General features: G+C 31.9%; 1 protein-coding gene across 7 annotated transcripts; it reads left to right on the forward strand.

Annotated features, from left to right (window-relative positions):
- The first annotated feature begins 1200 nt into the window (after positions 1-1200).
- Positions 1201-27752, forward strand: LOC122271962 (uncharacterized). 7 transcript variants are annotated; one of them, XM_087154269.1, is made up of 7 exons: positions 1201-1308; positions 5546-5691; positions 19366-19498; positions 21556-21911; positions 23116-23187; positions 24115-24186; positions 27486-27752. In XM_087154269.1, exons 4-7 carry the CDS (start codon positions 21584-21586, stop codon positions 27740-27742), a joined length of 729 nt encoding a protein of 242 aa, XP_087010395.1. In that variant the 5' UTR covers positions 1201-1308; positions 5546-5691; positions 19366-19498; positions 21556-21583; the 3' UTR covers positions 27743-27752. The 7 variants fall into 7 exon arrangements, with proteins under 7 accessions (XP_087010395.1, XP_087010394.1, XP_087010391.1 ...); XM_087154268.1 differs by having other exon boundaries at positions 1202-1339; XM_087154265.1 differs by having other exon boundaries at positions 1203-1339; positions 5546-5830.
- The last annotated feature ends 34 nt before the right edge of the window (positions 27753-27786 follow it).

Here is a 27786-nt window from a genome sequence, read left to right on the forward strand (position 1 = left end):
CAAATTAAAATAAGAAGTAAATTTTTTAAAAATATTTGTTATTAATAATATTTTTTAAAAATATTAAATAAATAATAAAAATTCGGGCTACAATAACTTTAATGTGCACCTATGTAATTAACAATTAATGTGCAGCAGATATCTAATTGTTAAGATATAAAACTTTAAAAAAGTTGGTATTAAAACTTACATAGTAGCACACAAAATATTCAATGAGAAAATTGAGGTTTGTCTGCTGCAACCACCAGAGAATAGACATTTACATTTTAAATAAAAAAAATTTCAAATGTGTGCGTAAATATTTTCGTCCAAAATGAGTGGTTTCAAAAAGTTAAATCGGATAATTTCTTCGAGAAAATTTCTGATACGCACGTGCTGAATTATATTCACAAAAAAAAAATAATAAATAAATAAAAAAGAGCAACATACATGATTATTTTTGTATTTTGAATAAATATTTTCTAGGATGCAAAACCTGAGAAATAAATTTTTCTGCACCGTTGGTACGTTAAATTTCACGGAAACGAAGAAGTTAGGTTCGTATTAACGAGAAAAGTGGAATTTTTACCGTATAGTTTTTTTACGAAAATTAACCGCAAAAAAAGACAACTAATATATTTTAGTTCGCGGGCCACAAAAAGAGGCTATTTTTCATTTTTTAGATTTAGTTAATGTCTTATTTTAGTAAATGGAATTTGTTGGAACAAATTATAAAATTACGTTTGTTAATTCCTTATAGCATTGTCTATAAAATTAATAATGAAAAATATTCGTTTCTAAAATTCGTAAGTACAAAGTTCAAGTATAATTTTGCGTTTAATTATTTATCTTTTTTTTCTTCCCCCTTTCAGTTTTTGAGGGATCCCTTCCCTGAATTCAAAAATTTATCCGGAGATACCCTAAGCTGTCAACACCAACGCTTCATTCGCACTTACAATTAGTATTTTAATATTTATGTGTCGTCTTCAATCTCGTTCAGTTCATAACGTTCCACACAAATATTTTATTTATAATTTTGAAAGTGAAAGAAGCTACCATAAATATATTCTGAACAATGTTTAATTTTGAGTTCCGATTTTTCAATTGAAATAGATGTTAGGTCCACATGGCCCACCCTAGAAGCTAATTCACAGGGGGGTGGTCGAAATTTCAAGCCTGTGTTCAGCCTGATGAATCAACAAGTTGCAACAATGAAAAACGGGGCTTTATCTATATGGCAACACATTTGAATAAGATAATCAAACAAAGAAAGAGAGATAAGAGACAGGTGTGCTGGGCGCAAAGTGACCCCCCATATTCGACACTGAGGTAGGTTCTATATTATATTAAAGAAACTGAAGTAAGTAGTATATCTGTTCTTGTGTCATTATTTGTACGTTATTCATGTCCTTTGTTATTTAAAGTACAAAGTATGCCATTTTTTATTTGGATCATCTGTTTCTATAGGCAAAAACCAAACACATAGACAGACTGAATCTTTTTATCTTGCTTTTTGTATCCCAACAAGCACATTATAATGACATGTAATTGTGCAGTGCGCAAAATAAATAAATTAATTAATTAAATTAAATTAATTAATAAATAAATTAAATAAATTAAATAAATTAAATAAATTAAATAAATTAAATAAATTAAATAAATTAAATAAATTAAATAAATTAAATAAATAAATAAATTAAATAATTAAATAAATAAATGGATGAATCACCCTGAATGACTGTTGATCGAATAATCGGATCTTCACGTTCTAGGACTTTATCTTAATGATTCGAGGGGGTGATCTCAAATATGCTAATTAAATAATGCAGACGATATTTTAAGGTATAAAATCAGCCACAAAAACGTACTTATTCAGAGTAAATTGAAGGTTTCGGATTTCTGACCCCCAAAATATAGGGGTTTGCCCCAATCTGGGAAACATGATTTCAATAGTTTGGTCAGGAAGACAGTCCAAAGTTCGAACCCCTTAATGTTAATTTTACTTAAGGTTAAATTTACTTTTATTTTAATATATCTCGATAACTTTTAAAACGATTTGAAAAATTTTTTTTTCTCACATAATTATAAAATCCGTTTATCTAAAGATAATTCCTTGCAGAATATAACTTTTAGTAAATGATTATCATTTTTATTATTTTATTAAATAACAATTTTTTACAACATCACTTCAAAGAATGTAATTTTACATGTAAAATTTGAGCGGAATCGGTCGAATAGTTCTTGAGAAATCGAATTTAAAAAATAGAACTTTTTTAAAATTTGCTCTACCACGTTTCTGTTTTCGGACCCACTCGCATTATTAATTCCAACGAAATGACTCATTTTGAACACTTCTTAATAATGCGTAATACTTATTTTTTAATTATGAGTCATAATTATATCCTCTGAATTTATCGCATAGACTTTGTATCATTTATTTAAATATCTGTAAAAGAACGAAATTTGAATTCTGTGCAACCGAGTTAAGAAATTCTCAGCTGTTCACTATAAGCATTTGTAAAACAGCAGTTTGGACTGGACCACTATAACCGGGTATTCATTATAATAGTCAAACCCCGTTATAGTGAACATGGTTTACACTGAAAACCCGGATATAGTGAGCGTACACTGATATACTCATATAATGTTATTTTTTGTGGATGTAGTGAATCTAAAGAAGATAAGAAATTTTCCTGTCTTCGACTTATTTTTTTCTTCTTCATTTTTTGGTAATTTTGAAATTTCTACATAAAATACATATACCGATTTTTAAAGCCATCTATTGATTGGAATGTAGCCATAAGGATTCTTTCTTGTTTGCTTCTTCTACCTCAGTTTCCCATCCCTAAATAAAGGGCATTCTTAAATTTTTTGTACGCAAGACGAAGAGTTATAAAAAATAAAAGTTGACACATTTTTTTTGTTACTGCATATTGTTTTTTAATCATTTTTGTATTTCTTTTTATTGGCCATTTATTTAAATAATGTGTAGGGGAGAGTGGGGTCAATTGTAACAGGGTGCGATTGTAACAGAGCAAAAATTTCGAGTGTCGGGTTCTAGATTTGGTTCCTAGGTGGCGCACAAGGTGTATTTAATAAATCTACGTGTACACCCCTGCTGGCTACCATTTTTATATACTTTTGAAAGAGTTACATCACAAAAGATATTTTCATGCTACGAAAGTACTTTTTTCGGTATTAGAATATTATATTGCAACAAAGTAATTTTGTTTAAACAAATAAAAATTATTAACCGAATATGTAAGTGGACACCTTAATTAACATTTCAATAAAAAAAGATTAGTTTTGTTAATTAACTAGCATTGTTTTTAACAAATGAAGCTGAAATGGCGTCTTGGGGACAATTGTAACAATAAGTAAAGGGACGATTGTAACAGCGGAAAATAAATAATCTTATGTTTACATACCATTACTTAACTCTTTAAGAACCACCAATAGTTTCTTATATCATTTATATTATGTTGCATGTGCATTATTTTATTTGTCACCTTTCACAGCATAAATTAAAATTTTTAACCCCCTAAAGTTAAAAGTTTAACCCTTTAGGTTTCTGCTCATTATCATTTTTACTCCTAAAATATCACTACTATTTTGATCAATAAAGAAATATATTACAACTATGATAATATGTATAATTAACTATGTTTTAGTTGAATTTATGAACTGTTACAATTGACCCCGTAAGTGGGGACAATTGTAACAAGTGCACGACTGTCAAAAATTGTTAATAACTGATATAATAACATTTAAAATAAGGTATTTACTTTTTTTTCTAGTAGAGGATAGTCTACTTTACTCGTCTGTCAATTAATACTAATAATATATTGGATTTTTTGTTAGTTAAAAATAGTTAAGTAAAAAATGTTACAATTGACCCCACTCTCCCCTAATAAAAGGGAAGAGTTTGTAAAAATGAGTTAAAATTGGTTGCAGTACGGATACAGTGAATTGAAATTTCGGTCCCTTGAAGGTTCACTATACTGGGGTTTGACTGTATATCGAGTTCATTATAAGGACGTTAGACTGTGTTTCATTTTCTAAACTAAGACACGAACAGATAAAAGTTTTGGTAGACATAATTATTATCATTTATGTTTAATACTTTCTTTTGAGCTACTAAAATTTCCTCAGAGTATGCAATTTTATGAAAATCATGTAATTTTATTTTTTATGTTATGTTTAATCTCTTTTTAAAAAAGAGAATAATTCGTAATAGACTTGAAACAATAGATTCTTTTGGTTCGAACATTTCTTTCGCCAAAAATAGGAGATGAATTAGATCAGAATAATTTACCACCGCTTAACTAGTTTTTAACATTGTACCTGAATGCACTCGTTTAATACATATGAAAATAATACTTTTATGTTTAAGCGTGGCATAGAAAGGAAGGTTTACAAATACTGTCGAGTTTTCAACCGTTTCATATTTAACTAAGATTCACGATAAAAATAATTTTCAAACGTAGTATCCGTTTACATAATTATTTAGAGTATAATTTAAACTTTCCTTTCCTTTATTTATGCTTAACACAATAAAAAAAAAGTACAAATTAGTTAAAACTGGACGACTTTTCTTATTTTAGAATCTTCTTTCATTAATAATCGACTTTTTCGCATTACAGTATAAAAAATTATAAAAATCAATAGTTATAAAAAAATTAATGATTTTTTAAATTTCATTTGTGATTAAAAATAGTTAAGGATAAGTACAAAGTAATTATGCATAATTAAGTATAAGTATTACAGTCCATATTAAAATTATTAGACGTACTATAATATTCTATGTAAAATCTTAATTATCATGTAATACTATACAGCTTTACTGTTTTTGTGCGACTGAAACCGGTTTGCACTTGATTTCGTTCGTGTATCAATTGGTTAACATTGTAACGCAATACGTTAAAAATAAATACAAATGGGAAGTATATAAAAATATACTGAGTAAAAATGCATTACATGTATGTTTCAATATAAAAGTATTGCCGATAAACTTGTACAAAACATGTCATTATTAAAAAACTATAGTGCGTCTAATCATTTGATCTAATTATTATAATATACTAATATAATGCCTGATACAATAAATATTCCATGTTTATATAATATATCGTCTAATTTGTCCAATCGTCGAATTTATATTATACATTATCTAATTTGACCAATTTATACAAGAGCGTTAGCAAGTGTAAACCGGTTTCAGTCACACAGAAACTATAAAGCTGTATAGTATCACGTGATAATTAAGATTTTATACAGAATCTTACAGTGCGCCTAATAATCTGGCCAGTGACTGCTAGTATTAATTAAGTATTAGTATGAATAATTAAGTATTAGTGTCAATAATTGAGTATTAGTATGAATGATAAAGTATAAGTACTGAATTAAGTAGTTTATTTATTTATTTTTTAATTTTTTTGTTTTATCATAGGGGGAAATCCGATTAAGTATTACTGTCAATAATTGAGTATTAGTATGAATGATAAAGTATAAGTACTGAATTAAGTAGTTTATTTATTTATTTTTTAATTTTTTTGTTTTATCATAGGGGGAAATCCGATGGACCTATCCACTTGATTAAGACACCTGATCTCCATTCAGAACTCTCCTCGACCATTATAGCTGGCAGCCAATCAGATTGAACGTGCTCTCCCCCCCCCCACCCTCCTACTGTTCAAGAAGACATAAAATCTTGTAAGTACATGCAGATTTAGCCACAGTGTAGTTAACTGTTCCAAAATTTTGCTGGGAGATCATTTAAATTTGAGTAACAGGTTATAAATTGTGTCACTAAAAGTGTTGAAGTAAAGCGAAAATTGCAGCCTGGCAATGGGTAAGTAAAATTTTACTTTTAACAGAATTAATAACTATCTATAATTAATAACTGAACAAATTATATGTTATTTCCTTATTTCATAATTTAAGAATTCTAATAACATGAGTAAATTGAAAGAAAAAAAAAATTATAATAATTTCTTTTGATCGAAATTTAAAGTGTAAGCATTATGCAGATTTTTAGCCAGAATAACCAATTGTTTAATCTGTTGAAAAAAAAAGTTGTTTTAAAGTTAAATAATATTCACAACGTTAGTTGATTTACAACTAATATTATCCTAGCTTTTATTTTTCATTTGTAGGTGTATTGAATTTATAATTTTGCGTTCGTAAATCCCATGCATTTTATAATTGTTAGCGCATTTTCTTCAGTTCATGTTTTTGCATGTTATGTCTAAGAAATGTCCAATTGTTCTTAGAATGTCGTTACACTTTTTTTCCCCTCCGTGATTGTAAAAAGGAAATTTCATTCGCTGTTTATTTCAGAGAAGTAATTCATTTAGGAAAACTTAATAGCGTTTTTATTATAAGAATGTTCAAATATTCTTTACCATTTTCCTTATAATGTTTAACAAAAATTTCATATCCAGTCGAACCGCATTAACGCGAAATCGTTTATGAAATATCGGTTTGCATTAAACACATGTTTTGTCCTGTAAGTCAGTAATCAATTATTATTGTACATATTTCACATGTTTAACGTGAAATTTTCAAACTGATTATCGTTTAACATGGAAAGAAACTAGACACAGCACAGATAAGAAGCATATGAATAAAGTGCCTATTATTCACTTTAAGGAATGTTATTTCTATCATCCATCTTTGTTAGAAGTAGTAGTTGGGCAAATAAATAAAATAGTTTAATAAAATTATTAAAATTTGTCAGCTTATTTTCTATCTTTTAGAAAGATATTTTCTTCTTTGTCGTGTCGATTGTCGTTCTAAATTACAAAAAATGGGTGATTTTCAAAATTTTCTTAGCAATATTTATCAAAAAATTTTTTACTTAATCATGATAATGTCAAATTTTTGAAAATGTTTTTGAATTTTATTGATTTTTCGTTTATGATTTGTAGCGATTCCCTTGAGAAACCACCTGGGAAATCTATTTTTAGCTCAAACCCCCAAATTGTTCCTCTTCAGCCTCGTTTCCCAAACTTATGACTTTTGTGTACCCTTTCTAAATTTTTCGTTAAGCTGTGTACCACTAATGAAAGAAGGAATATATTTTTTACTGTAAAAAAATTGCACAAAAGTTAAAAATCACACCTGGCTGTTGATACCACTCATTATTAACTGCTAACTCTGCGAAAAAATAGCCAATAGAAAAATACGTAATCGTAAATTTTCATGGCTAGTTTTATTTTTAAATAAAATTTGTTGAAATTTTCGTTTGTTGCAGGATATTTCGCATAAGAACGCGCACCCCAGCTAAACAGTTCCCGTACCCTTGGGGGTACGCGTACCACACTTTGGGAAACATTACCGTAAGCGATCAGTCGCACAAAGTTGTTGTTAAATTTTAATAAAATTATATTAAGTTTTTACAATCGTCATACTTCTTCTTTTCACATATTGGAGTCATAACAATAAGTTATGTGATTAGAGGAAACCCCTAAAAAATTAAGAACTTAAAACGATCGAAATTTTTTTATTTTATTATTTTTTGGAAAGCGATTAAAAATATTTTGTGAGTGCTTAAAGTGTGCTTATTTTTTGTTGAAATATCTGGATGGGCTCTCTGTTCAATTATTATGATGGTCCCGCCAATTTCGCGTTAGCGCTTGTTCGACTATACTGTGAATCACAAATTAGTAATACTTTCTTTAAAGAAAATTAATAGCATTTTCAAAATGACATTTAATCGCGTCGCACCCCACGATTTCTTTCTTACCCTTAGTCAATTTTATTCTAGTATGCTAAACAATTTTCACACACGGAAAAATATTTCAAGGGAATTTTATGTAGTGATAATAATTTCGAAGAAGATCGTTACGCCTGTTTGTTTAACTTAAAGAATATTTAATTCCTCCTTCCATTTTGCTTAAAATATATTTAATTGATAACAATAACTGTTTAAATAAATCCTTAGCACATTTTTATTTTCATTGTCTATCGAATTATTTGTGGAGATCTAGGAGTTTTCTTTTTTGCATGCCTCGCTAAATCACGCCTCGTTTCTCCCTCACTCATTTAGTTGTTTATTCATTTAATATTCGGCTAATTGATATGTTGTTTATCACAGGGAAATGATATTTTCTGAAGGGAAAGTTTTCTGATTTGGTACGATGAGTGTAAGATTTTGGAGGAATTAGAATGTTGTTTCTAATCTATTCGAGCACTTGTCTGAAATGTTATTCGTTAAAATACTTTTAACAGTGAAAATTGCGTAAAAATTTAGTTTAAATCAGAAGAATAACTTACATGTTGTTTTTTTTTCCTTCCAAAGCAGGGGTCTGTTTAGAAGAAATTTGGGTCCGTTAATGGACCCTTCACAAAATATCTTTTCATGAAAACGGACCCTTCACAAAACATTTTAACTTAAAAACGGACCCTTCACAAAACGATTTTTCTTTTAATCGGACCCTTCACAAATTTGTTTAGCTTCATTATTGTTTTGTTAATCGAATAAACCCTTCCCAGGGCAGAAAACAAGAAAGATGGATGTAAACGAATTAAGTTTTTGTCTTCGGCAGACGATTCTTCCATTATTCGTCCGAAATTAATATTCTGCGTTCAGCAGTATAGGCTAAATACCAAATATTTGTATGTTGCATCTCTAATTTAAAAGCAGCAATTGCTGTTTATTTTAGAAAATTTAATTTTTTTTAATTATAATTTCACAGTGCCGAGCATAATCTTGTTTCTATTTAAAATTTAAAAACTCCTTGAAGTTTTTTGCAATAACCGGACCCTATTTGCACAAATTCATAAAAGCGGACCCTGGTTGAAAGAATGTGAGAAATTTTTTCACAATTTCACGAAAACCGGACCTTTCACAAATTGTCTGGATAGACCCCTGCAAAGTACAACGGATAACATAGGTTCTTTTAAAGTTTGAAATTCAAAATTTACTTCAAAAATTGTGTTTTGTATGAGAAATTTGAAGTTAGTGGATAGAATTAAACGCATTGACTGAAAAAAAAGCTTGGAGAAAGAAATAACTTTAAAAAAACATGCATTTAATTTAGTTCTGCATTAATTTATTGTTAGGAGATATGTTCTATTCTTATGATTGGTTTCAGTTTTTAAACAGCGATCGAATTATAAACATATAAAGACACGCTGTCAATTTAAAGAATTCAACTCTTTAATTTTGCCATGAGCTTTAAAACCGATTTGATAAAATAGAGTATTTAGTTTTCTGTTATTACATTCCATCGTCGTGGCAATAAGCGTTTGTTAACTTTTTTATTATTCGATTTTAATTTTTACAGTCTAGTTTTTTAGTAAGATCCTATTACGATGACCGTTTCACTGTATAACGTTATATTCGTGAATTCCCGTTTGCTATTTTATGGATGGTGTATGGCCTGAATGTAAACAATAACAATCTTTCTAAAACCGAAAGAAATTACGAAGGTGATACTATTCAGCTTTATTCTTTTTACGACACTGAAACCGGCTTGCACTTTTTTACATTAGAGTATCAATTGGTTAAATTAGACGATATATAATATAAATTCGACGATTGGATAAATTAGACGATATATTATATAAATTCGACGATTGGATAAATTAGACGATATATAATATAAATTCGACGATTGGATAAATTAGACGATATATAATATAAATTCGACGATTGGATAAATGAGACGATATATAATATAAATTCGACGATTGGATAAATTAGGCGATATATTATACAAATATAGAATATTTATTATATCAAGTATAGTATCAGCGTATTATTATGATTAGACCAAATTATTAGACGCACTGTAGTGTTTTAATAAAAGCATGTTTTACACGAATTTATAGGCTATAATTTTATATTTAATGGGTTTTTATTCAGGTGATTTTTTATATACTTCCTAGTTGCATTTATTTTTAACGTATTGCATTACAATGTTAACCAATTGATACACGAACGTACAGGTGCAAATAGTCGCATTAAAACAAAAAAACCGTATGGTATCATCTTATAATTAAGATTTTACATAGGATCTTATAATACGTCTAATAATTTGCTGAGGGACTGTATAATTTGAAACTTAAACTTTGCAGTTCTCTTTGTGTGTTTATTTAACCAAAATGGCTATTAGTAGCTACCGTAGCGCCACATCTTTCAAAAAGAATTTTAAAGTTTTGAAGTAAGTTGGTAGTAGAAATTTTTTTTGTCAAAATACATCAGGCATTTATGAATTTTGGAATAAAAATTGCTGTAATCTTCTGTACATCTTGATATATATATATTACGACATCCCATTATAACATCCATTCTTGTTGTGACCATAGGGATCGTTATATCGAGAGCCAACTGCATTTCAAAAATACTGTACAGCAAGCAATTCAAATAATTTTGCTACACACTGTTCTAGCATGAATGGACTGTTTGAAGATAAATTCCAAACAATCCCCGTGGCAGAATTTTTTCGGGCTTTCTGCGACATACCTCTCTAATACTAATATCTTTCTGCAAGATACTTTTAATAATAACAAATATACATGTTACCAATATAAAGTAACGGAAGCGTCAACTTCATAAAAAATGTAATAATAATAATAGTAAATAAAAAAATTTGGATCAAGTAAAATAATTTTTTTAATTGAATATGCATATTTTTAAAATTCTAATATAATCGGCGATATTGTCATATTTTGTCGGGGGTAACACACTTATTATTTCCTTTTTCGCTTTTTGTAAGTCATCATCACATTATAAAAAATAATAAAAAAATGCGTTAAATCCGTAGCAGTAACTGCCGAAAAAAATAGAAGAACGACGACAAAATTACGCGAATCGGACTCTTCAAAAAGGGGCTACTAAATGCGTGTTTTCATTTCGAAGTTGTAATAATGTATCAGAAATATCAGATTTTAAGAGCAATGTTGAAATTAATAGTTATAACTGCATAATTTCTACTGTAAAGAAAACCGATTTTTTTTAACTTCATTATTCTTTATTTTTAATTATTCTCATATGAGAATATAAAAATCACAAGTATATTTTTCCACTCCGATGAGCCAGAAAGGTAATTCAGAAGAAAAGATAAAATCTTTCGAAAATTTCTGCAGAAGAGCAAAGCAAAAATTTTTACTTCCCAGAAGAAAAATCTTTCTGCAAGAACTCGGTAACATTCTGTGACAATGTCGCCGTTTCACCGCGATTCTACCACAGGGCGAACAAATACGCAGAAAATAATTATTCGTAGAATAACAATTTGAAATAAATTTGATTATCTCAACTTTAGATTCTTAAAAAAAATAATAAGCAATCTCATAAATTATTCTTTCAATTAGATCTTAAAGAATAATTTTTTTATTTATTTACTTATTTAGCAATTTTTTTTTATGTTAGTCACTTAAATTGATTAGTAACAGCTTTCAGAAAAATGTGTTTTTCATCTCTGCATATCGATCATATCGAAGAATTTATTTTTTCATTGTGTCAGAAAACTTGATTGTTATTTTCACACAACCAAACCTTGATACCGAGTATGTGAGAAAGATAATGTGATAAATTGAAAATCGTAAAAATATGTACATTTTTAAGTCATATAATAGCTGTATTGACAATTTCGAAGTAATTTTAATATTTTTTCTTAGCTTTGTCACCTCTCAAGATTATCTTGTACAACATACATACTTAATGGTGACAAGCCCGATTACACATCACTACTATGTTTAAATCAACCTCTTCTCCATTCCTAACACTTTAATTTTATCCCAAAATAAGGTTTATTTTCACTCAGCAAAAACCTTTTAATGCAGCGATTCTCAACCTGTGGGGCGCGCCCCCCTAGGGGGGCGCGAGCACACCAGAGGGGTGGCGCGAGAATATTCAAAAGAAAATATTATTTAAAAAAAATTGATTAACTGGATGAAAGGAAAGCGCACATATACATAGAAAACAAAATATATTTTGACATATTTAATAACTTATTAAAATGAAACAACTTAATAAATCAAAATTTAAGGTGGGGAGCCAAGGGTGGCTTGATCTTAAGAATTTTTTTATAATTTTCTGATTAAGTCTGTGTATCTGAATTTTTTCTGTAACATCTTACACCTATCTCTAATATATATCACGTATACTTTTAGTTGTATAATAAAATTTCATTTATTTTATAGTACAATTTTAAAATTTCAGCTTCTGCACCTAAGGTTTCGCACAGGTTCCAAAGGTGAGCGATGTTTTGAAATCACTTTTTCACTTACTCAAATTATCTTTAGAAAATACACTTGGACTGGTTAACTTCTTCTAAAAATGCACTTTAAGTGTCTTGCTGGTTGGAACAAGTTTCCCGACTTTAAAAAAGATATTTGTTTTCAGAGTGTATAATTTGTTTATTGATTTTACTTTGATAGTTCTTGTGTGAAGTCACTAGCGATTCTTTCGAGTTAACTCATTAGAATTAATCAAGAATTATTGAGTTAATTATTTCAGAAGGATTAGCCAACAAGTAAGAGTTAAATAACCATACTAGAGTTAACTAACTAAACCCATAACTAATCTAAAAATACCCAAATTTGCAAGAAAATACCAGAATCGACCACAAAAAACACTCATAACTACCACAAAAATAAAAAAAAATACCTGAAAAATGACTTTAAAATGCAAACAAAACAAAAAACTTGAAGCAAAATATCGTAAAGTCTACTAAAGTGCAGAGAACGTCAAAATATTATAAAAATTTTAAAAATACTAAAGTTCCACATTTGCTTAAAATGAAATAAATCAATTGGCATTTAATTCAAGCATTCCTTTTTGAGAAATAATATGCTACGTAATGATTTATAATTAACTCTTTTATAGATTTCACGTTTGCTTCCAAAGGTGGCCTGAGTGTCGCGCCACTTGGGAAAATACATAAGGTCTCTCTTACCATTTGCACGACATAAAACTATTAATCTGATAGATTAATTTGAATTAAAGTAATGTGGTTAAAGAAAAAGAAATAAACTTTCAGAAAACATATTATAACTCAAAGTTCTAAGAATTTAAACACATTATCTTCTCATCTGGAAATTAGAACGACAACTGCAAATAATTAAATCCCTTCATGCAATGGAGGCCATTCAAGGAAATATCTTCCAATTCAGCCTCGCGCACCTCAGATACAAGATTTACAATGCAGAAGGGACATCTTATGATTCAAAATAAATTTCATTTTACTTTGGGGGGGGGGGCTACGTTAGGAGCACTGGCCACCTTTGGCTTACCCACCTTACTTAATCAAACATACTAAATTTTTTTTAAAAAAAAAAAAAAATTAGTGACTTCCTTGGGTCTGTCCTGCAGAGCAAAGTTTTTTGAAGTGAGGCTTAATATTAGAAATAGCCACTCTCAGTCCTGTTTCTATATTTAGCCGTGATCTATATTTTATCTTCAAAGAAGCCAAGCAGAAAATCCAGTTTCACAAAGGTAGGATATTGAAAACGGTAATAGAATGCGAAATGCCCTTTGTTTCAGTGCAGAAAAATCCTCCTCCTGCCAAAATTCAAATAGTGATTTATTACTAAATTGCATTTCAGTTTCGCCACTTGTCGTGAAGTCTATGAATTTTTCTTCCTCATTAATTGAGAGTCCTTCGGGAGTCTTATGAAATGGATTCCTAACCCACTCGTAACTTGCAAGCAGTTTGTCATGAGCAGGAAAATACTTTTTAAAATTCTTTGCCAGCATGGCTAAATGATTTTCAATGATTACAAATGTAACTTTTATATATTCTTCTTCAGCCTTATAAGTTTTAGTACAATTATCCACATTTGCAAACATTGTTAGGTTCTTTTGCTTTAAATTTCTGCCCCACAATTCTAATTTTCTACAAAAAGCATTAACTTCATCACTCGTATCCAACATATGTGTATTTGCTCCTTGGAGTCAAGTTATTTAATTTCTCGAATAAGACGACCAAGTATCTCAATTTCATCACAAATAAACAATAGTGTAAATTCCCGGTTTCCGGTCTGTTATTTTCTAAGAAAATGACGATTTCTTCTCTTAATTCATGAGCACGTTGCAAAAATTTCTCACGTGATAAACATCTTGCCTCACATTTAAATAGTAACTCTGAATGAACTGAACCCATGTCATTACAAAGAGCAGAAAAGATTCTCGATCTCAGGGTTCTCATTTTTATATAATTTGAAATGGTTACAACCGCAGTTAATACGATATTTAAACCAGGACGTATTTCTTTCGAACCCAAAGCTTCTCTGTGGATCATGCAATGTGTCCAGACGCATTGAGGCGATTTTTGCTTTACTAGTGCTTGTATACTTTCGAACCTTCCGGATATTGAACAAGCATATTCCGATGCATATTCCAGTGCATATTCCGATGCACTTTTTGCATTCTGTGTTTGCATCATTCATAACATCATTTAAAATAGCAAATAATGCTAGTGCTGTTGTTTTGAGTTCTATTGATTTGCAGAAAAGTAGTTCTACTACTGACATATTATCACAAAATCAAACATAGGCAATGAAATGAGCATCTTTATTAATATCTCTTGCTTCTAAGTTTATTGAAACCATTTTGTCACGCAACATCGAGAAAAGCTGCCACTACATTTTTAGCTGTATCACCAATTCGACGAGCAACAGTATCATTCGAAAGAGGTATGGACTGTAATTGTTTTGAAATATTAACTCCAAACATAGTTTCTACAATCTCAATTGCTGCTGATTTTTACTTTACTTTTGTTTTGGTAGTTAGTTAAAAATAATTTAAAGACAGAATTAAAAATACTCAATATACATTATTGTTGCATACATTTTACTGCAAGTGGGGGGCGCGATGAAAATTATGATTGATAACTGGACCGCGAATACTGAAAGGTTGAGAAACGCTGTTTTAATGTAAACTTAAGAAGGTTTGTTATGCAGTTTACGTGTAAACCTTCTAACCTTAAAACAAGATATGTGGCAATCTGCTCTATTCTACGGGTATTTTCCTAATCTCCGAAACCTTCTATATTAAAACCTAAAAATCAAGGCTGTCTTAGGGTTTTCAAGCGAGAAAAAAATCTTTTGATAAAGCTAGTCTCAAAGTGAAAATAATCTTAAATCTAGAAAACTCTTCTTCATGCTCCACGTGCTGTATAGTCTGTCTAAAGTAAGAACTCCTCTAGCCATTCACCTGGACTCGTGGCGGTGACTATGGTAACGAGGTATTACTATTTCAAGTAGGGGAGTAACGTCACTATTTGGGACAGGTTGGGGCTCTGAGCGGCGAAAGAATCTTTTTCTTCGGTCTATTGTATTAGCCCTAAAGGGAAGAGAAGCTACCCTCCCTGAAATGATCCATTCTTTTTTTCCATATCGGCAGAAGGCCTCAGACTTGGTGGAGGAGGGAGTTCTTACTGTAGACAAACTATACTACTTCCTCACGCTCACCTTTCTAGACATAGGAAGAGTATCTCATAATATATATTTTTTTTCTATAAAAGGCGATATTCTTCGCTGCTACTCAAAATATACATGTCATCATCATCATCATCATCGTAGTAAGCCAGACAGTCCAATGTGAGCCAATGCCTTCCTCTGAAGATTTCTCCATGATGGCTTCCGATTTATCTTTGATCTAAAATATACATGTACTTCCCCAATCAAAAGCCTTTTTTTCTCAGCTGATTTAAATTCTTGACCTTTAAAGTATAGGAAGGAGCCGCAATGTAGAAAAGAAAAAAATGTCATTGTTAACTTCTGTCGTTCGTCATTGTTAACTTCCTTTTTACTGTATTTCTCATTTTAAACTTTTATTCCTCCATAACCGATTCCCTGAAAATTTCAGTCGTCCCCACTTAATTGAATATTGTATATTCGTATAACTTGCTTATACGAATACAATTTAAAGGATCCAAATCATTTTATAAGAAACTAACGTTAAATTTCTTCGTTTAAATGGATATTTGTAGTTTCTAGTTCTCCCTTAATTGCAAAAAAAGAGATACTGAAATGGAAAAAAAAATCTATTCATTTTTAAGAACTGTTTCACCAACTAAACTGCTGTTTGTAGAAAATGCAACACCATGAAGGAATTATCAGAATCAAATGAAATTCGCAGCAAATGTCAATTATAGGATATTATGCAAATTAATAAAGTTTCAGAGCCATCGCGCGTGCGTGGCGCGCGCAGCGCCCTCTGAATTGATGCTGAAAGCGTATAAATAAAGTGCTGTAGCGGGACGTTGAAAATAGTCTATGATTATTTGTTAGTGGCAAACGTTTAGTGAGACCTGAGTATGCCTCCACGACGGAAGAATAAGAAATTCAAGCAACTTACGGAGTTTGAACGAGGGAGGATAATCGGCCTTCGAGAAGGAGGATTTTCCTATCGCGCAATAGCAGCTCGTATGCAGCGGAACAGTTCCACAGTGATGCGAGTTTGGAAGCAGTGGACCGACGAGCACCGAACAACTCGAAAAACAGGCACTGGACGACAGAAGGTGACGTCAGAGCGCGATGATCGACACCTGCTCCGCATGGCGGTGAATGATCGCACAGCTTCCTCCAGGCAGCTGGCAGCACATTGGTCTACTGCTACAGGTGTACAATTGTCGGCTTCGTCAATTCGTCGTCGTCTGCTGCGCCGTGGATTGCGTGCAAGGGTGCCATTATACAGGATTCCCCTCACGGCGGATCATCGACGGCTGCGTCGGCAGTGGGCTCTTGAGCACAGAGACTGGCGAGCTGATTGGCACCAAGTTGTCTTTTCAGATGAATCACGCTTCAATTTGTGGACCCATGATGGCCGTGTTCGTGTTAGACGTTATGCCGGTCAACGCTGCCTTCCTGAGTGTATTATTGAACGACATAGTGGTCGAACACCCGGAGTTATGGTCTGGGGTGCGATTTCGTATCATGGACGATCCAATTTGATACGAATTGAGGGTAATCTCAATAGCAACAGATACGTCCGTGAAGTGCTACAGCCCGAAGTCGTTCCTTTCCTTCAAGGCATCCCTGGAGCTATCTTTCAGCAGGATAATGCACGCCCACATGTTGCGCGGACTGTTAGAGACTTCTGTTCAGCACAACGCATGCAACTTCTTCCTTGGCCTGCTTATTCGCCGGATATGTCGCCTATTGAGCACGTGTGGGATATGGTTGGTCGGCGTCTCACTCGTGATCCGCGTCCTGCAGTTTCCAAAGACGAACTTTGGTTGCGCATACAAGCGATATGGAATTCTCTTCCTCAAGCAGATATTCAACATCTGTTTGACTCCATGCCACGTCGTATAGCAGCACTTATTGCAGCGCGTGGTGGCTGCACCAAATACTGATTTCGGACGCTTAATTTGTTTCTTTTGTTTTGAAAATTTCATCATTTATTTGTATCAGTACAAGTCGTTTCTGCATTAAATTTCATTTGATTCTGATGATTCTTTCATGGTGTTGCATTTTCTACAATCAGCAGTTTAGAATGGAATTTTCAGTTAAGAAGATAAGAATACAATGGGTGATCACTTCAATAGGAACTTCCTGTTCATTTCTTGCTCTCAACAGTTGTTAGGAGTATAGCTTAAGAATTAATCAAATTTTGCTGGCAGTTATCCATTGCAGTGAATGAAGGGGGGTTTTACCTCTCCTTTGACTGACTTCACTCACACATTAATTAGAATGTAAAAAGGTACAGAGTAATTTTTCTCGCAGTGAAGACTTTTTCTTATCAAAGCTAATTTTCACAGCAGAACTGAGTTATCAGCTTTGATAAGAAAAAGTTTCAAAAGTACAGCGTGTCTTTCCCTAATGCAGAATAATCATTGCTTACTGCAGTGAATGCAAGACGAGTGTGAAAAGAAATGATTTGTCATAATGGAAAAAGTAAGAAAAATAGGGGTTTCGAACGAAATCAATTAAATTTCAAAAATTCCAAATTGAAATAAGCAAAGTAATTTGGTATTTTTCAAGTTTGGAAGATATAAAGAAAACTTAAAATCTGAAAGTATACGTAAGAAATATGCAAGTCATGAAAGTCTTAGTAAAGAAAAGAAAGGAAAAATCAAATTTTGATAAATTATTCGAATTAAACGAATATAAAAACAATCTTCAAGTACATATATTTTTCGAAAAATAACAAAATAATATTGTAGTACCTCCATCGTTTTTTTTCTTCATTAGCATAAGATTTATTTTTATATAGCTTTAAATGACATTTATATTATATAATACGAAGGAATGCAGTTTAAATTATATTTCTTTATTGATCATAAAACTGAGTTTATGTTGTTACGGCTGTTCAACAACGGTTCAAAAAACCATGTTTTCTTTATTTAGAAAAAATGCCAAATAGGAGTGTAGGTTGTTAAAAGCCGTAAGATTGGAAAATCGCTTACCGATCCTCACAATAATATTTGTTCTTGAATAGCATTCAGTGTTGCAAAAAACCCACCTGTCCCGTAAAACCCACCCGGGTTTTACTGGGTAAAACCCATTCTGAAAAACCCAGGGTGGGTTTTACTGGGTTTTTCTAAAATTGATTTCTTTTTTATCCTCATTTGTATTAAAGAGCTATTCTATTGAAATATATATGTAGTCCAGCCTAAAAAAATGAACCTATGGTGAAAAAATTAACTGTATTTGGAGACTGGAGAGTCACCTTGCTGGCTAGATTTGACTGTATATGGCCATTGATTAGTCAGTGCTTTTAATTCGCTTTCCATGCAAAAAAATAAAAAATCCCTCAATTATTTTTAAGACTAAAATATAAATAAAAAGTAATACTATGTTAAAATAAGTTTCAAATGTGTGATGTATGTGAGTACATATAACATTTTTTTTATCGTGATGTCAGAAGAAACTTTATTCACACTTTTGTACTCATTTTTTTGTATTAATTATTAATTGCACTTTAATTACTTATATGTGAAATTAGTTCATAAAATTAAACTTTATTATTAATATTAACATAAACTTTTTTAAAATAAGGTGCTTAACCCAGCCTTCTCTTTTGAAAAAAAAAATAAAACATGAAGTACCCAGAAAAACCCGCCCGGGTTGGGTTTTTCTGAAAAAACCCGGGTTTTTTGCAACCCTGATCGCATTGATCTGAAAAGCATTGTTTAACAACCACTAGTCCGCAAACGCTGTTATCTTTACAATTATTAATTCAATATAACAATTATTATTTCACAAAAACTATTCTTTATCGCTGGTCAAAAAATTGCTTAAGTGTCCCAATTTTATGTGAGATAAAATTATACCAATAGTCCTAATCTTACCGCGATAAAGCCGGACACACCGGATCGAGAAACACTGGTCTGAAGTAATCGTAGTCCTTTATACAAGCACGGGAATACACTTTTAGTTTATCCGAGCATTGTTTATTTATTTATTTTCTCTTCTTTCTCTTTTATGAAGTGAAACAAATAAAAGTGGAACCAACGGAAAGAAAAGTAGTAGTAGACAGAAAGCAGCGTTTGTCATATTCACTGAAAAGGGAACAGTTGAAGACCGAGCCTATCTTGTGTGAACGAGTGAAAGAGGAAAATCGGTATGTATTATTCACTCTCTTGACACGCATTTCTAAAATCCTTTAATAAGATATCAATTTTCGAACCATGTAGCAGTCAAACTCATTTTAGAGTAACACTCCAAATATTTGAAAAATTTATGATATGATGTCTACCTTCTGACTCGTTCAGTTTCCTTAAACAGAAATTACTTTATTTTATAACCGTCGTTGAATAGTCGACCCAAGTTTTTGGGGCTTTGAAATTACAAGGCTCCGTAGCCTTGTAATTTTGAACAAAATCCTGAAGACAAGGGAACTATTAGATCAAATATGGGGAGAATCAAATTTGGACCCATAGACCCTACGAGGACCCATATTAGATCAAAATTGGATCACATATGGACTCCTAGAGGACTTTTAGATGGAACTCACCCGCAGTTCCGTTACATGGAGAGGAAAACCTCCAACGGTTAGAATGACGGCAAGGAGACTCTAAAACATGATCCGTTTACCACTGAGAATATTTCATGTCAGCACTGTGGTCGGTGCAAGCCGGATGCGGAATTCGCATTGACCAGACATTGCCGGGATTCGAACCCTGGTTTACCTCATTGGAAGGCGAACGCTCTATCCCCTGAGCCATCGCGGCTCTGGTTGTATTTATTGTGCGTAAATTTATACTTAGGGCCGGAATAGCCTGGTTGGTAGGCGCTGGATTCACAGTGGACCCGAATTTTTGGGTTTACGACTACTAATGATCCACTACGTAACCTTGTAATTTTGAACCCAATCCAGAAATCAATTGGATCAAATATTGGAAGAAATTTTGCCTTCGTGGAGGACTTTTTGATAGAACTAATCCACATTTGCAATACATGGAGAGGAAGACCACGAGTACCTCACACGGTTATTCTGACGGAAAGGGAACTCTAACCCATGATCCGTCTACCACTGAGGATATTTTACGTCAGCATTGTGGCCGGTGCAAGTCGGATGCGGAATTCAAATCAACCAGCTGTTGCTGGGATTCGAAGCCGTTTCCCCTCATTCGAAGGCTAGCTCTCTATCTCTGAGCCATCTCAGATCAAACAGAAATTATTGTGCAAATCGAGACAACCTAAGGAAGAAGAAAAAACACCATTTCTGCCAAGTATGGCATTTTAGTAGCAGCAGTATTGCGATATTTTAGTTATATTATTTATATGTAATACAAATGATATCATATTTAAAACGTTTTATTTTAAAGCTATGAAAGACTTTTCTATGAACTAAAGGCAATTAGATAGAATTAGCTGTTTAAAGTTGATTGCTGCGCATTTTCTGCTATATTGCTTGCCAAAGAAGCAGGGACGACTTTATTTCGGAATTTGCATAGCAGCGCGACTGCTTTTCATGTACATTTAAAGGTTTTAATATCTTCTTCTAAAACTATTGTTAAAAATTGTTTATTTTTATCATAATTACGAAAAATTCGCGTGCGAGTTTTATTTCCTGAACGCATTTTTTATGATTTAAACTGGTGCAAATTCGCGTTGTTGTTGTTGTCGTAGTCTCTGGTAACAAGGGGTGTGATTGTTCTTGTTTTCCAGTGGCGCCATCTATGGTCAAGAATTCAACTTCGGCCTCCCCATGCATCACACCCGTTCATAGGGCGGACCCATTCATTCATCCACAGATCGTAATTTTGACCCGAACCAGAGAACGATGAATCTCCAATCCAGTACCCCCAGAGGTTTTGAATTGTTATGAGACGTGGAGGACTTTGTGAGCCTACAGATATAACGTGCACCAGTCACCATTTACTACACGGGGAGTCTTTGTCATACTCAAGAAGCTTAACAAACGTGAGTCCTGCCCTCCTCGCTATTCTGGCCTCGAAAAATTCATTCCTGTGAAATCAAAGACGCTGGTTTGATTTTTCTGGGAAAAATTGACTTTACAGGGAATGCTGATACCGATGAGTTTCCTAAAGAAACATATTCATATGATTTCAAAAATGTAGTGTCAATAAAATATTTATCAATAGCTCCAAGTAAAGAATACTAATTATGTAAAAAATAAGTATCAGTATTTATGTCTAATTTATTCTCTTTCAGGCGATTTACTGAAGCGCCCGTGTTCTCAATGATTGTTAATAAACCTGGTATACCTCCGTTCCGATTCTCTCCGATTACAAGTTCTACAGAAGTTTCGGACTGGTACCGGTTCTCTCCCACTACTGGTATCCATGACATGCCTCGATTATCTCCCATCACAAGTTCTGATGCAGCTCCTGGCATGTCTCACTTTTCTTCAATAACACGATCTAGTGAAGCTCCAGGCATGCCTCACCTTTCTCCAGTAACACGATCTAGTGAAGTTTCTGGCAGACCTAGTTTCTCTTGTATTACAAACAGTAAAGTTTTTGACAGATCTCTGGCGCCATCTATTGCAAGTCCAAATAAAGTTGCTGGTAAGTAAATTTGAAATCTATCGATATTAAATTAATGAAACTGTAATGCATGAATACACATTTTTCTGAACTATTTTATGCAGATCCAAAAATATGTTTTAGCATGCGAAACTTCCATGCGTGCGAGTCCCGCAGTAGAGTAAGTAAGCCGCCGGTGGGTGACCACTTTGTAGTGACTTTGAATTTTGGCGACTTTTAAATTTTTAACATTTAAATATTTATGTAGCGAGTGATTTAAAATAAAAGGGTTTTGTAGGAAGAGCACACCTGCATGAATCTCCTTTTTGCAGTTGTATCGAAATTGACTGATCGTTAAGACACGGTTCCCAGCAGATCGCTGAAGTCAAGCATCACTGGCTGCGGTCCGTATGCTGGTGGGTGACCACTTGAATCATTCTTCGTAGGAAACCGAGGTTGTGCGGTATAGGTCCTCGTTAAACTATTCAATCGTAAAGTGCTCGACTTCTTGTGCAGGTCGTTGGGCTTCCGAAGCGGGGGTGCCATCCCCTCCGCAGAGGATCAAAAATGTGTTGGCATGTCTTTGGATCGTCCTCAGTGATGCTTCCCAGACCGTCGCCAATAGCCCATTGTGCAGCTCTAGTGCGATGTAAATGAACTACAACGACAACATCCTCTCTGCAATTAAATGACTCAAAAGCTGGAAACGGTTGCTGCAAACATTAAAGTCCCTGTAACGATAAACTATCGAAATAAAGGTTTTTCTATTTGTCTCATAAAAAACACATTTGAGGTTTCTATCTTGATAAAAACGTAAAATACAACATAGCTGATATTTTTGAGTTAATTACCCTTAATTAATCAATGATTTTAAAATATAGAGATGAATATTTTATTGAGTTATAAAATATTATTTATAACTAGGTTAATGGACCTTCAAGACTCCGACTCTTACGAAATGTTCTAATAATTGCAAAATATCGAAATGAAGTTTTTTTGTTGTTGTACATTTTAGAACACGCCATTTCATAAAGAACACGCGTTTTTTACTTCATAAAGAATTAGTAAAAAAAATCATCATAGTCCGAATTGGAAACATCTATTTTGGTTAAAAAAAAAGGTTTTACTGTCTACCACTATTACTGTCAATTAGGCTAATCACTCCTTAATTACAAACTATCAAAGTGAATTTTTCTTAAAAATTTATATTTTATATTTTATAAAAATTATTTTTTAAAACTTTTAGACGTTAACTCACTGGTGAAGAAAAGTAAAGCAGAATGCTTGAAGATTAAAGAAGAAATCGTCGATTCACCTAGTAAGTACCATTGAAAAATATTTGTTTCACTATTTAATTTCTTCTGTTTCGCATGTCGTGTCAGAATTGTGTGTTTGTTATGTAGTAAATTATCATTATCAATTAGAGTAGAGAATTATCAAATTAGAGTAGTATATTTGTTATATAGTAAATTAGAAATTTCGTTATTCTATTGAGCAAACATGGCTCATTTCGCTGGCAACAATTAGTACGCATAGTTTTTTAGTGCAATTTGAAAAATAATTGTGCTTGAAAAATAATAATTTATACAGAATATAAAATAAAAAACATATTTTTACACTGGTAGTAAAATAGCCAAAAATGTCAACATGATGGCAGTTTAGTGAAGATGAAAAGCGTTTATGATCTAATTTGTTTTAATTATTTTGAAAATAACTTCCAACTCTACATAGTCTAAAACCTAAGATTTACAAAAAAATATTCTAATAAATTACTATTTATAGTTACAAATATTCTGATCGTTAGTTTGGCAAGTTTTAAAAGTTTAACTATTTATCGCTTAACTTCCTCCCTAAAACCCAGATAATTTCTTTTTTAACAATATGGTATAAACAGTTTAAAAGAAAGGCTGCTCTACAAGTCTTAAATTTACGACTGAAAATTTGAATTTTTTTTTTCCTTCGGTAAGAGGCCTTCGAAAATATACTCTCAGCATGTCAGAGTTGAGCTGTTGGAAACATAAAATGGACCCTTACAATATAATAGTATTGATATGAAACTTTTTTTTTACTTCATAAAGAATTAGAAAAATATAATCACAGTGTTCGAATAAACATCTATTTTGGTAAAAAAAAGTGTTATTGTCTACCACTGTTACTGTCAGTTAGGCTAGTCACCCCTTAATTACAAAATATCAAAGTGAATTTTTTTCAAAATTTATAATTAATTATTTTTTTTAACTTTTAGACGTTAACTCACTGGTGAGGAAAAGAAAAGCAGAATGCTTGAAGATTAAAGAAGAAATCGTCGATTCACCAAGTAAGTACCATTGAAAAATATTTGTTTCACTATTTAATTGCTTCTGTTTGGAATTTTGTGTTAGTTATATAATTAATTTTAATTATTAGTAAATTAGAGTAGTATACTTGTTATATAGTAAATTAGAAATTTCGTTAAAATTGTATTGAGCAAACATGGCTCATTTCGCAGGCAACAATTAGTACGCTTAGTTTTTTAGAGCTGTAATGTTTGAGAAACAATAATTTATACAGAACTAATTATAATTTTACGCTGGTAGTAAAATACCCGAAAATGTTAACATGATGACAGTTTAATGAAGATGAAAAGCGTCTGCGATCTAATTTTATTTAAAATTATTTTGAGAATAACTTCAAACCCTACATAGTCTTAGATTTTAAAATAATGCTCTAAACTATATTCCGAACTATTTATAATAACGAATCTTTCGATTTTAAGAATATCGTTAGTTTGGCAAGTTTTAAAAGTTTAGCTATTTTTTGACTATGTAAGCGCTTGGTCCTTAAATCCCAGATAATTTCTTTTTAACAATATGGAATAGACAGTTTAAAAGAAAAGCTACACTATAAGTTTTAGAGTTCCGACTTTAAAAACTTGAGTTATTTATTTATTTAGTTTTTTGTTACAAGACCTTCGAAAATACTCTCAATGTGTCGGAGTTGAGCTGTAGGTAAAATCAAGTAGAATCTTACAGTGAAAAATACTTTGTGCTTTAATCATTAAGTTTTAAGCCTTTTTATTACATTTTAAAACAAAGTTCAATTCAAAAGTACGCAAAACTACAAATAAGAAAAATGGTAAAAGCTACTTATAGCTAAACAATATGTTTTTTTAAAAAATATTTTTATTTTATTTTATTATTGTTACTATTTTTACCTTTTGGGGTGGATATAGAAAAATGTCTTTCAGGTGGTGGGATTTATGAGTTCAATGCTTATTTAAATTTCCATAGTTAACTTAAGCATGCATTCCTTTTTTTAAAATTATCAATCGAAGAAAAATAAGATTACCTTCATACAATAAATAAATTTTTAATGAAGATCAAATTTCTATTTAATTCGATTATTTTACTACAATTAATAATCGAATCTTATTTCCATAGCTATTCTCGATTAGGTTATGTTAGGAAAAATTACGAATCATCGAGGGCAGGCACTTAACCTTCAACACATAATTATAAGAATGGGGAATACTCTTTACTTTAAAATATATATATATATGTCAACTACATCACCGTCTTGCAATTATTTTGATTAGACTAATACATTATAAGGTAAATAACGATTTTTTATGTTAATTACGTCACTAAAAACTCGTGTTCCTTAAATTGAAGATTTTCGAAATCTGTCTTTAGTTTGTACAAAAAATTAAAAAAATAGCCTATCAATTATAAACTTACTGAACGTCTCAAAGGAAAAAAAAGCACAATCTTAATTTATAACCAATGTTGAAAACTAACCCATTGTTGGGTTAACGACAATTAAAGTAACCTTTTAATTTTTAACCCTACCTTGAACATAATGGATCAAAAGCATTTTATTTTGTTTCATAACCGTCGTTGAACAGCCGACCCAATTTTGGGTTCATGACTACCAATGCTCAACTCCTTAACCTTGTCATTTTGAAACCAATCCAGAAGACAAGTATACATCTGGATCAGTACCCCCAGAGGTATTGATTTGTTATGGGAATACGGAGGACTTTGCGACTCTACAGATTTAACGTGCACCAGTCACCATTTACTTCACGGGGAGTCTTTGGCCAGCTGGGATCGAATCCACGAACTCTTGGACACGAGCCCTGTACCCTACCAACCAGACTACCCCGGCCTGATGCGAATTGTTTATGCAATCTCCCCCTCCAAATCAATGCTAGTTGTTCAAGTCGCGATTTACGGAAGTGCAGAGTTTCGAGCTGCATGCCCCCCGCCCCATCACCCCACAATACGAAATACTTAGTGGCTCAATGGGATACCTGCTAGTGACGAAGCGTGGGTATCTCGATTCTGATTGGTGGAAGAGTTTCTCTTGTTTACATTAACAACTGTTCTTTTGATTCTGTTTGAGTAAGCCAAGCCCTTCAATTTTCATTCTATATTCCTACACAAAGATTCTTTCACGAAGATTTCAATTCTTTCACTATATATTTCTCACTTAACACAAAGATAGACATGAAGCTATGTAGAATATCAGCAAACTAATTATGCTTCGAAGTTGCCAGGTACACAAAACAAAAATGTATTACGGTTACGATGAAATGCATAAACAAATAATAAATCTAAGTTAAGTAAAAGACGTAGAAGAGAAAGAATTAAATTTCAATAATGTGTGATACGGCATTGTATTTCATTAACTTCACGTTAATTAGTATTCTAACTTACGTCTAGAAACTCAGCTCAACTTTATCACGCCATTTTGCTTATAAACGATCAGTTGGGCTTGACATCACAGTGGGTATACGTGGTCTTCTTCTTCTTTAAGTGTAAGTACCCGATTGGTAATAAAATGGAAACATACCACCAAACAATATTTTTACTAGATTTTATTAAAGTTTAGAAGTTCAATGGTCAATGGATTTTTTTTTTTTTTTTTGACATAACGAGTATACCAGGGTTGGGGTTTTGGACGTCCTAATCTGGTCTTAGACATGACACGTGACTTTCACTGTCCTAAACTGTCTAAAACTGTTCTAACCTGTCTTAAAGTGTCCAAAACCTTGAACATTGGTAAAAGGTAAAGATTCTTTATGTGTAACCATTGTACACATAATGACAAATATTAATAAATATTTTATGCTTTTTATACAATTTGCTTTAACTTATTAAAGGAAAATAATATAATAAGAAAAGATTTATAACTTTTGAAGCTCCATAATTCATTGAATAACGAAAGTGAGTATCTTATCCCTTATATATGAACAAATATGTTTTCAATACTGATAAATTATGTATAAGGATAAATAAATGCAAGATTAAAAATAATGATAAACTTTTTTAATAAAACAAAAATTTGTCTGTTTCTTGTTCAAAAATTAACTTTTTATATTTCCCAATATTTTTTTAAAAATTGTGACATTATTTAAATAAAAGGGTTTTGGACAGTTTCAGACAAAGGGGTTCTGGACGAGACGGTTTAAACCCTGGTTTCAACCGTGGATTAATCCATTATGTCCTAAACCTTGACAATTCTGGAGTATACACGTTTTACGCATTGCAATAGGGATTTGTTTAGTAGTTCATTTTGTATATTAAAACTGGTTAGTAGTTTTTTTTTCTTAATGAGCTTTTCTTCTTGTCTTAGGCTCTCCTGTTGTTCCCAAATTGGAAAAAGAGAGATCTCCCGGATCAAAATCCGAAAGGGAAAGAAGAAATGAAAATATTCTAAAAGGACTGAACACTGTAGATCCACTTTTGAAACGGATTTGTTTAGAAGAAAACGAGGACAACCATTTTTGTGAAATGATGAAATTCTATTTCAAAGATTTAAATAAAAAGAGAAAAGCTGAGCTTCAATTAAAAATCTTGAATTTAATTAAGGAGGAATTGAATAAAAACTAATTATATTGGATTGCCTTTTTTTCTTTATTTATGTAATATATTAA

Source organism: Parasteatoda tepidariorum, chromosome 10 (genome assembly GCF_982258835.1).
Source record: "Parasteatoda tepidariorum strain Cologne lab strain chromosome 10, Ptep-v5.0, whole genome shotgun sequence".
NCBI lineage: Eukaryota > Metazoa > Arthropoda > Arachnida > Araneae > Theridiidae > Parasteatoda > Parasteatoda tepidariorum.

Coding starts and splice junctions, on each gene's coding strand:
- LOC122271962 (XM_087154265.1), top strand. Junction 19,499..21,555: donor CGAGTGAAAGAGGAAAATCG/GTATGTATTATT, acceptor ATTCTCTTTCAG/GCGATTTACTGAAGCGCCCG. Junction 23,188..24,114: donor AGAAATCGTCGATTCACCTA/GTAAGTACCATT, acceptor TTTAACTTTTAG/ACGTTAACTCACTGGTGAGG.